Here is a 12,230-nt window from a genome sequence, read left to right as displayed (position 1 = left end):
TTTTTTTTTTTTTTTTTTTTTTTTTTTTTTAGACAGGGTTTCTCTGTGTAGCCCCGGATGTCCTGGAACTCACTTTGTAGACCAGGCTGGCCTCGAACTCAAAAATCGGCCTGCCTCTGCCTCCCGAGTGCGAGGATTAAAGGCATGTGCCACATAAATTCAATTCTTATTTTTCGTTCTGTTTTGGTCACTACAATAGAACTGTGGACAGTTTTGCATAATGATCTCATTTTCAGCAGCTTGGCTGAGTTTGTTACTTAACATTTTAGTATATTCCTTGGACTTTCTATATACAAGGTCATCCATCAGCCTATAAGGATAGTTTTTCTTATATGTTTTGTTATTTGAGAGTTTATCTTTTTGGTTTTTGCTTGGTTGGTTGGTTGGGCTTAGGGTTTAGTTTGTTCTGGGGTTTTTTGGTTAGCTGTTGGATTTTGGTTTTTACTTGTCTAGTATCTCAAACTGAATGTTTGAGAAGTTGTGAGAACAAATATCTTGTTCTTAAATTTGGGGGGGGGGGGGGGTATTGCAGCTGGAGGGATGGCTCAGTGATGAAGGTCAGTGACTGTTCTTCCAGAAGTCCTGAGTTCAGTTCACAGCACCTAGATGGTGGCTCACAGCCATCAATAACCATAATCCAGTGGGACCCAGTGCCACCTTCTGATGTGTAAATGCACATACAGACAAAACACCCATATATTTAAATTACATACATCTTTAAAAAATAGCGAGAAATTCCAGTCTTTTATCAATAAGTCTGATGTCAGTTGTGACCTTCTTTTTTTTTTTAAAGATTTATTTATTATATGTAAGTACACTGTAGCTGTCTTCAGACACTCCAGAAGAGGGCGCCAGATCTCGTTGCGGAAGGTTGTGAGCCACCATGTGGTTGCTGGGATTTGAACTCAGCAGTCGGGTGCTCTTACCCACTGAGCCATCTCACCAGCCCAGTTGTGACCTTTTTGTAGATACCTTTTGTCATATTAAAAGCTCCCTTTTGTTCCTAGTTTAATAAGTTAAAAGTTACATTTTGTCAAATGTTTTTTATCTCTTGAATTGGACATCTGAATAATATCATTTGGTCCTGATATATATCTTAGGTGGTCTTGACTCTGCTTGCTACAATTTTATTAACGAATTCTATCCTTGTATTCATAAGAGATAGCAATATGTAGTTTCCTTGAGATGTTTATGTGTCATCTTAATATAAGGGTGGTATGATCTCATAGGCTGAGTTGAGAAGTATTCTATATTTTTAAGTTGGTGCTGATTTGGTATTAATTTTTTCAAATATTTGACTTCACTTGTGAAGTCATCAAGTCTTGAGTTTTTAAGTAGTGTTTTAATACTTTCACTTACCTGTAGGTCAGTATCACAGCTTCTTAGACTATGAGTCATGACCCTATATGGGGTCATGTAATCAAATGTGAGGGTTATGAAAATTTTGGCAACAATAAAAAGTGTATGAACATGAATGACCAAAAAATTCATTCCAAATCAAACCTGTTATGAGTCCAAGGTGTGTCTTGTCTTACCCACACTTCTGTCGGGTGTAACTTCCCTGCCACTTTGAATATATGGTATGTGCCTTGTGTACTATTTACCCCATCACACAGTGCAGTGCCAACACATACTGCCTGAGCCTTTGCCTGAGATTCAGAAGCTCAATTCCAGAAAAAGAGAGTTTTACAATGTTCCTCCTGTCATCCTCAGCATGTATCAAATTAGTGTATCTTTGGATTCTGTTATGCTAGAAAGTGTGATTTTAAAGTTACTGATGACTTTTACATTAATTTAGCTTTTTTGTTTTGTTTTGTTTTTCGAGACAGGGTTTCTCTTCTCTGTGTAGCCCTGGCTGTCCTGGAACTCACTCTGTAGACCAGGCTGGCCTCGAACTCAGAAATCTGCCTGCCTCTGCCTCCCAAGTACTGGGATTAAAGGTGTGTGCCACCACTGCCCAGCTTAATTTAGCTTTTAATTAAGACAATTTCCAAAATTTTCAGAAATAGTTGTTAATATTGTCCCATTTTATACTATATATTTAGGAAAGAAAAAACTTTCTTATGATTGATGATTAGAAAATTAAAGTATCAGTTAACTCTTAAAGATATTGAAAGTGCTCTTAGTGTACCAAACATTCAGCCAACATTTAATTTTCTTGTAAAAATAAGCATATTCTTACTTATATATAAATTTCCTTTTATATAAATTTAATATATGGTAAAATTATATTTGTCAAAGAATTGTTTTGTTTTGTTTTTTTCTTCGAGACAGGGTTTCTCTGTATAGCCCTGGCTGTCCTGGAACTCATTCTGTAGACCAGGCTGGCCTCGAACTCAGAAATCTACCTGCCTCTGCCTCCCAAGTGCTGGGATTAAAGGCGTGTGCCATCACCGCCCAGCTCAAAGAACTGTTTAAAAGTAATTTTGTCTGGAGTCAAAAATTTTTCTGGCAAAAAGATCACTATTAGCTTTTGGCTAGCCAGTCTGTTCTTACCAGTTTATCTGACATTCTTCTATATGAGGATGGCTGGCAGTTGGATAGGAAGAGGGATGAGGAAGGGACATGTGGGGGTGAGAATAATTAAACTTCATTATTTAAAGTATGAAACTTTCAAATGAAAAAAAAATGGAAAAAAACACAAATGATCACAAATGTATAAAGCTTTCTCTGTACTTTTTGTTTATATAGGAACTTGTTCGTTTCATTTTTCCTACATAATATATTAACATACAGTTGTTTCTAATATGGTATTCCTCTAGAGTCTTGTTTTTTGAGACAAGTCTTGGTTTTTGTGTAGCCATGGCTGTCTTGGAGCTCACTCTATAGACCAGGCTGGCCTCAAACAAATTGACCTCACAGAATCCACCTGCCTCTGTCACCCAAGTTCTAGGATTAAAGGTGTGCACCACCATTGCCCAGCTCTATAGAATCTTTTTTACTTCAGTAAGATCAGCAGTAAATAATTTCTAAGTCAACTGATTTGGGCCTTTTTCTAAAGTATTTTGTTTTGATAAACCATGTTGCTTTGTAACCTTAGTTGGTCTGGTGCTTGGTATATATAACCCAGGCTAGCCATTCCACTTCCTCAGCCTCTAAAGTGATGAGATTGCAAACATGTGCCACCACACCCAATTTTACTTTCAAAACTTATCCCAAGCGTGTGGCTAAAATGTTCAGTCTTTATTACTTCCAAGGGTGCTTACTATGCTGTGGCTATAGAGAAAGGGTTTATAGGATTCTTTCTCCCTACTTTAATTTTTTTAATGTATTTTATTTACATGTATGTACATGTGTTGTCATGCAGTCAAGTTGCTAGACTAGGTTCATATTTTCCATTTCAATATTTTGTTACTTAGTCTCTTAATCTCTTTTCTTTTCTGCAAGAAGAGATGGTCATCATTGGGTTATTTAACTGAACTGTCAGCTATACTCACCCATGACATACTTTTTTATTTATGTTTCCACAGAAAGAGCATGTTCTCTGAATAACTGTACAATTGCTAAAAGAATTGGAAAAGGAAAAGATGCTACAGTCATCTTTGAGCACTTCAGGAAACCTGTCGATCCATTTGTTCAGGAAAATTGTCCATGTAAAGCACTAAATTCAGAGATGGGTCCTTTCAGCTCAGATACTTCTAGTTCTTATGGAAATGTGCAAAATGGAAACAATTCTGTGCTTGAAGCATACAACAGACAGACAGAAAATTCATCAAATCTTAGAGATGCTTCTCAAGTATACACACACAATTCAGGTTTTTCTTTCATACCCACTGATAACACAGCAAGTGGTAATGGTGACCTGTTCAGTGTGACATATCTTAGAAGTATTTTAAGTAGTATTTCTGCTGCTTTTCCCTCTCACAACAATACTGGCTCAAGTACAGTTATTACTTCAAAACTCATTAAGGACCCAAGACTGATGAAGAGAGAACAGAGCATGAGAAACAAAAGTAGCACTGCAGGTTTGAGTGATGTTTTGCCATTTGATAAGAATTTGAGTTGTGGTGATTCACAAATAAAGCTGACATGTATGCCAACTAGTTCCATCTCTTCATCGGAAGTTCCTGCTGATCATACCATTACTAGTTGTTTGAATGCCTCTTGCTTCAAATTCTCTTCTGAAAGTTCACACTATCAGGCTCATAATAGCAGCTCAAAGGGCCATGACTGTATAGCATCCAGTAGCATTGCTGTTACAGAACAATTTAAAGAACAACACAGTTCTTCCTTCCCCAGTTCTTTATCAAATGCACTTTCAGATGTCAGGAAACAAAAACTCAGTGAAGAACAGGTCCAGAGAGCTCAAATGAGAAGCAATGGCCCAGTTTTAACAGCTCTGAGCAGCGAGCCACGGAACTCCAATGAATCAGAAAATACTTGTAGCAACGACTCTCAGGGTCATTTCTCTCAAGAGTCACCATCTTCTGATATAAACAGTATATATAAGGTTGGTCACCAGATGTCTACAATCTTCCCAGCCCAGAAGAAAGGAAATCTATGTGAATACATCCAAGATACGGGAATGATGAGAACCTCCATCAGCACAGAAGACAGCACTAAAGATGGAGTAAACCATACTTGGTGCAAAGAAACTGTTCTTACTAATGAAACTGTTAAAAGCCCAATTGATAATTCCAATACATTGTACCAGGAACACAAAGAAGGAGGAAATCTTAATTCTTTAAGTGGTAATTGTGAAAAAATCGGAGTTACTCATAAGTTACAAATGCCCAAGTTTCCCATATCTTCCACAGGGGATAAAAATGAACTATATCATGCAGCATTGGAATTAGAGTGTTCTCTTACTCCAACTATAGAGTGTCTTTCACAAAAGTACCCTCAACACTCTTTGGAGCATGAAGACAATACAAATTTTGCCATGACTCAAGGGCTAATAGAATTAAAAACAGTACAAAATAATCAGAACTTTGGTAACATTTTGTCTGATGCCTTCCAGGAAGCAAAAGATGTTCCCCTGGCCAGTGAAAAGCTCACTGATAGAGTTATTTCATCTGCTGCCATTGACATCTCTCTTGACAGTTCAGTTTGCAACATAATTGGAGAATATACATGTGTCCAGAGGGAAAATGAAAATGGGGAAGTATCACCATATAACTGTCACAAAGTAGAAGCTGCTCATGTTAAAGATGGTGTGCAGAATCATAGCCTGTCTTATGATGCAGAATTGAGCTGTGATCTGAACTTGAAAATTAATTTGCAAGAACAAAGAGATGATGAAAATCCAAATGAGGCTAAAGAACACAATACAGATAACATAAATGGAAGTGAGAAACAAGATTGTCTTGCAAATGACCATTTCACCAATATAGTTGAAATGAGGGAAATTAAGAGTAACACCGAAGTAGAAATTCTGAATTCTGAAGAATGTTTCACATTTAACTCATTTCGGGGGAAAAACGGTAAACCAGCAGAAACAGCATCATCAGAGACTGAAGCTGTAGAACAAAGGCATGCACCAAATGATCAAAGAGGCCTAGAGCACTTGGTGTCCACATTTCCAGAAATTGAAGGCTCTTCAGTGTGTGTAGCCTCAAATGCTACAAAACAAATAGTTGGCACTACTGTCCTTACAGTAAGCACAAGTCTTGGGGATCATCAAAAAGACGAGTTAAAAGAAATTTGTTCCTCTGAGAGTTCAGATTTGGGTTTAATAAAACACAGCATTTCTGAATGTGAAATTGATACTGATAAAGATAAATTACAAGACTTTCATCAGTTGGTAAATGAGAATTCAGCTCTTAAAACTGGATTGGGAAGTGAAATTGAGGTAGATCTTGAAGAACATAATGCTTCTGAATTTCAACAAAATATGCATAGCCAGGGAAACGACCTTTGTGAAGAATTTGAGTTATATGAGTCTCTAAAGTCTCGGATTGATTGGGAAGGCCTATTTGGAAGCAGTTATGAGGAAATAGAAACCTCAAGTTTTGCAAGAAGGGAGGGTACTGATCAGCATAGTTCTACAGAATGTAACTGTGTTTCTTTCTGTTCACAAGACAAAAGAGAGTTCTACAACCCAATTTTTCTTCCAGATCTACAAGTTACAATTACAAACTTACTTAGTCTACGAATCAGTCCCACTGATGAATCTTTAGAGTTGAAAGATAATTTTTACAAACAGGTAACTGAATCTACAGAACCAGAAACAAATAAGGAAGGGAATGCTTCTGGATTTGGCATGTGCTCCCAACCTTCTGGAGAAAATTCAAGTTTTTCATGTGCAAATAAGTTTGGTAATTCAGTGCAAGAATCAGGAGATGTGAGCAAGTCTGAAAGTTCCCATTCTTCCAACTCAAGTCATAATACACATGTGGATCAAGGATCTGGAAAACCAAACAATGACTCTTTGTCTACTGAACCATCTAATGTCACAGTAATGAATGATAAGAGTAAATGTCCCACAAAATCAAAACCTGTCTTTAATGATACTAGAAATAAAAAGGACATGCAATCAAGAAGTAGCAAAAGAACCCTGCATGCATCTTCTTCCAGGGGTCAGAACATAGCCGATAAAGACTTAAGGGAGCATGAAACTCACGAGAAGAAGAGAAGGCCAACAAGCCATGGTTCATCTGACCGTTTCTCTTCCTTATCCCAAGGACGAATTAAAACATTTTCGCAGTCAGAGAAGCACATTAGGAATGTACTGAATATTCTAAATAATGAAGCATCTTTATGTAAAAGCAAACATCTGTCCAGGAAATTGAACAAAGCTGTTCTTCACTTAAAAAAAGCCCATAGAAGAGTTCATACATCTTTGCAGCTTATATCTAAAGTGGGACAAAAGAGGAAGGGCCCATTACCAAAAGCATATGCAGTAATACATAATAATTTCTGGGAAAGTTGTGATCATCAAGGTGATAGTTTGATGTCTGAAAGAAGATATTCTAAGCATTTTTTGTCCAAAAGAAAATATGACAGACAGGGAGATAAAAGATTTTTAAGATTTGACATTGAGGAGTCATTGACCCCGGTATCAAAGCACAGATTATATAGAACAAACAGAGAGAGGATTGCAGAGTGCCTTTCTAGTGAAGTCATGTCTGGGCATGTTTCCAGTAGTCTTACCACTTTCCACGTGAGAGAATTTTGTGATGAGCAGTTTCCAGAACCACAGTTACCTCTAGCTTACACATCTCAAAGTATAAGTCAGTTAGAATACACTAATAGCATTGTGGGAAATGAAAGCTCTTCTGAACTTGAACATTTTTCTGAAACAAGTGGGAATATGCTTGACCCAAAAGAAACACTAACTGAAAAAGAATATCAGACACATACACAGTTATGTAATAGTGACTCTGCAAAACTTAAAAACCATACAACACATAGTATTAGGGATATAGCAAAAGAATATAATTCTGAGGATAAAACAGTTCTCTGTGAAAGCAATCCAGTGTATTTAAGTTTCATAAAAGAAAATACAAGTCACAATCCAGATAAAAGTTATGATTCAACTTGTAAAGCTAACACTGACATACATGTTTCAGTTTTAGGCTCAAAAAATAAGCCCATTTTAAGTGTTGATATTTATGAAGAAGATAATTGTGTATCTGATGGTGTTAAAAATGGAGAAGCAATTTTTCCTATAGAAAAGTGTACAGTTCCTATGGAGACCACATCAAGCATTCCTACGGAAGATATAGCAAGCAAAAGTTACACTATTCCTCCAGTCTCATCAATTCTAGTGACAGCTGGAGAGGAAGAATCTTCTGTAGGGGAAAATGGACTCTTCGATGTAAATGAGAATGAGATGAATATTACTATGCATTCTAAATTAGATCTAACATCAGTAACTGAAGAAAGTAAAATTTGTAAGAAAAATATGAAGAACCTATCTTGCAATGATAGTTCTATGCTTTTAAAGGAGAATGTAACGGGTCCTTCAAAAAGATATATGGCAAAATACATTGAGGAAGAAAAAATTAGGAAAATTGAGCAAGCAGTTTATAAAAAAATTATTACTGAAGGATCACCTATTAGTTTTAAGTACAAAAGTCAAAATAAGATCCTAAAAGAAGAATCATTTCATGTTAACAAGAAAATAATTACAAACAACTTAACTGATTCTCACCTAAGCACTAAAAATTCTACTGTAGACACAATTGCTTTGAAAGACATTCCTAATCAGCTTAAAGAAAAAAAGGAAGCAGGGCAAATTAAAGTTAATAACAACTCTCACTCTGACTGTCTCTCCAGGCCAGCCATTGTAGAAACTAATCATAGGCCTGTTTTACATGGGAACCCTAAAGTTGCTACTCTTCAGAAGGAACTAAAAGAACATCACTCACCTAATTACACATCTCATGTAACAGAACTGTCTCAAATTTTACAGAGAGCAGATGAAGCAGCATCTCTTCAGATTTTAGAAGAGGAGACTAAACTTTGTCAAAATATTCTCCCTTTATTTGTTCAAGCTTTTGAAAGACAGCAAGAATGTTCAATTGACCAAATCCTGATTTCAAGAAAGCTATTGGTAGAACAAAACTTGTGGAATAATTGTAGACTTAAATTGAAACCATGTGCTGTTGATACTTGGGTAGAACTTCAGATGGCAATGGAAACTATTCAATTTATTGAAAACAAAAAAAGATTCTTAGAAGGTAAACCAACATTCCGAAGCTTGCTTTGGTATGATGAGAGCTTGTACAGTGAACTGCTTCGCAGGCCACGTGGATATCAACTGCAGTCCAATTTCTACCCTGGTTTTCAAGGACGACTAAAATACAATGCATTCTGTGAGTTACAGAATTATCATAATCAGTTAGTTGAATTCTTAACAGAAACAAAAAAAGAAAAGAATTCATATTACGCATTATTAAAATACAAACGGCAAATTAATGAATGTGAAGCCATAATGAAGCACTATTCTGATTGCTTTGACTTTTGTCTTTCTGTTCCATTTGCCTGTGGAGTTAACTTTGGAGATAGTTTAGGAGACCTGGAAGCCTTAAGAAAAAGCACTCTGAAGTTGATCAGTGTACCTGGGGGCTCTCCTAAAGTCCATTCCTATCCAGGAAAGAAAGATCATTTGTGGATCATTATAGAAATAGTCTCCTCAAAGGTTAGTTTTATCAAGAGCAATGAAGAAATAAGTATCAAGGTCTGTCTTTATGGTCTGGAGCATATATATTTCGATGCTGCAAAAAGTCTTGTATGGAAAGAAAAAAGCTGCTCTTTACCCAAAAAACATTCAGGAAAGAATAGAGAAATGGAGGAAATAAATGAGAGTGCTTTTTCTAAGTTGAAGAAGATCTATGATGTCTTATCCAAAGGTTTAAACAATGAACCCACTAGTATTGGGCTTCAAGAAGATGCTATTATTGCTTCCAAACAATCCACTCTGGGTAGCATATTAAACTGTAGGCTGAACAAAGCTTGGCTTTCATATCCAGATATTTCTTGTGTTGGTGAGATACTGGATCAAGCTAAATCTGCAGACCTAGAGGAGTTACAGGGCCTCACTCTCAGATGTACAGATCACTTAGAAATTTTAAAAAAATACTTTCAGATGCTGCAAGAAGATAACATAGATAATATTTTTATCATGGAAGAAAATGTTTTAGATATGCTAAGCAACCACAACCTGGGAGCAGTCATTTTAAAGCCTGAAGCTATTGAGATTTATATTGAAATTGTCATGATCTCAGAAACAATTCACTACCTTAAAAATTTAATAGCAAAGAAACTGCACAACCAGAGATTTCGAGGTATGCTCTGGTTCGATTGGTCTCTTCTTCCTGAGCTAATTGGCTGCCAAGAAGAAGTGGTTTCCCTTTCTGTTGGTGACACCCAAACACATTGCCTTTGGAAACTGGTAGAGACTGCAATTTCTGTCCTTAAGAAAGAGCTGGCTGTTATCTATGAATATGGTGAAGCTTCTAACTGTTCCTATGCTCTACATTTATTCTACAGAGAACTTAAGGAACTTACAGGAGTTAAAAGACTTCTGAATAACTCTAAGTATTCAGTTTCCACGTATATTGACTTGGTACCACATACTGCATCTGTAAATTTTGGAAACACTGTGGCAGAATTAGAACATAACTACAAGCAGTTTTTTCTTTTACTCAAAAATGTAATGTCTGTCCCTCAGAAAGATTTTGGAAAAATGGTTCATATTATAAAAGTTATGAAGACAATTGAACATATGAAGGTGCTAAGTGCTAAAGATACTAAATTGTCCACTAATCTTCTCTTTCTCCAAATGCTGCGCAACAAAAGGAATGCTTTGCAACAAAACAGACAAGAAAAGATGGAGACACCCGTTACAGAACCTGGGGAGGACAGCAGTCAACCTGGGGTTTCTGAGCAGACACCTCCAGGTGCAGAGTGCACAGTAAAAAACATTTCAGACTCCTCTAAAAAGCGACCTGTGACTGCAGACACATGTGAAGTCTCTCAGGGAAAAGGAAATACAGACACTGTTCCCAGTTCTAAAAAACAAAAGGTACAAATGTTTTTAAATCAGTCTTGCAAATATTCATGAAAACAAGCTTTCTCCAACCAGAAAAGTAGTTTACAGAATAGAAAAGTTGATGTTTTCAATTCAGCCTGCTAACTATTAGTATTAGATTAAATGACTCATTATTTATAGACTTGTGTGATTAAGGTACCTTACAAGTACATAATTTTCAGCTTTTTAATTTAGGAAGTATTTCATGAAGGAATAAATTTTAATGGTTAATAAGAGGGGCAGGTTCATTATTGTGGATGTGAGTTATACCAGTGATTGACCAATTTTATTTCTCAGATGGTTTCTTTGGCCAATATACTGAACATTAAAAACTGGCTAAATCCTTTTTATAGGATTTATAAATTATACGGCAAATAAATAAACTCCTAATTTATTTTTATAGTGTTAAGATTTGAACCCACACTGTGTGTATTGTGCATGCCAGGCAAGTGGTCTATCCCTAGAACTGTGCTTCAGCTAATTTTAGTTGGTGCCAAGGAAAATGAGACAAAACTTAAAGGAGGTTGTTTCAGGCCTGAGAGCTTAACACAGACCAGGTCCAGAGGTTGGGAGATGTTCAGGTCTTAAATATAGGCCTACATAAGGAATCTAAACTTTATCTTTTCCTTACATGCTAAAGCATAATGTCATGTGAAATATGTTGGTTATAGGGATTTTATTTATTTTGGTGATTTAAATGGAAATGGAATTCTTAGTATAGTTAGAAGTAGTAAATCAGCCAAGACTAGAAAATGGTGCTGTTTTTCCATAGAAGAGTAGAAAATGCAGGCTGGTTTATAGTGCTAATCCAAAATACTTATGAGTACAAATGTTTCAGATTTTGGCAATTTCCAGATTTCGTTATATATATATAAGTAAATATATATATAAGTAAATATATATATATACATATATATACACATGTATATAAATATATAAGTATATATACACATATGTGTATGTATATATGTGTGTGTGTGTGTGTGTGTGTATTTTTTTTCAGATATTTTGGGAATGGGACCAAAGTCTAGACATGAAATTCATTTATGTTTCATTCACAATGCCCAAAAGTCATTTTCTAGTAATTTTAATTTCTACATGGAGCAAAAGGTTCCTGATATAAACATTTCCACAGCTCTGTGTCATAGCTCAGAGCACTGTAATTTGAAGGCTTTGAATTTGGGGCTTGGAGATAATGCTTAGAGAATTTAAAGTATATGGGCAAGAAGAATGTTACATATGTTTATAAAGTGGTTGCTGTAAACCTGTGAGATACTGTAAGTCTAGCACTGTGTTTGGAATGGGTGAATGTTTTGAATGTTATAATGTAGCTTGTCATCACTAATGGAAAACTTCAGTTTTTACTTTTCTATTATTATATTTTAATTTATTATATTTTTCTCTTATTTAGGTTACCATGAAAGATGTTGGAAACAGACAGACAGTATCCAAACATCCAAGGTAGGAGTTGCCACCAATCCTCTTAATATAAAAACTAAATAAATATGGGTAATTAATAAAGGAATTTGTCAACTATTGAATCATACACATAGCTTAGAGGACAGGTGTAACAGATGAGGAAGCTTGTTAAATAAGGCCTAATGATCTTGAATTTCACTCTTAAGTATTGAGGGAAAATGCTATAAGATTATTAAGTTATCTGGAGCTTACAAAGGGATAATTGCTAAATCAAAAAAGAAAAATTTATATTAATAAACATTGCTTAACAAACTTGCATAGAAATGCATAAAAT

The 12,230-nt window shown here is 35.7% G+C and overlaps 1 protein-coding gene across 4 annotated transcripts in view; it reads left to right on the top strand.

Moving 5' to 3' along the window:
* Tex15 (testis expressed 15, meiosis and synapsis associated) overlaps positions 1–12,230 on the top strand; it is a 61,236-nt gene that overhangs the window by 42,650 nt on the left and 6,356 nt on the right. For 2 of the 4 annotated variants that reach the window (XM_021170328.2, XM_021170329.2), the window contains exons 7-8: positions 3,471–10,471; positions 11,889–11,938. In XM_021170328.2, coding sequence (XP_021025987.1) covers positions 3,471–10,471; positions 11,889–11,938 — 7,051 coding nt within the window. Of the gene's footprint in view, positions 1–3,439; positions 10,472–11,888; positions 11,939–12,230 lie in introns of those variants that run through there. The other 2 variants (XM_085844028.1, XM_085844027.1) reach the window with 2 other exon arrangements.

Source organism: Mus caroli, unplaced genomic scaffold (genome assembly GCF_978045245.1).
Source record: "Mus caroli unplaced genomic scaffold, Mus_caroli_1 scaffold_10, whole genome shotgun sequence".
NCBI lineage: Eukaryota > Metazoa > Chordata > Mammalia > Rodentia > Muridae > Mus > Mus caroli.
Note: the sequence above shows the minus strand (reverse complement) of the source record. Positions and strands in the feature narration are given on the sequence as shown.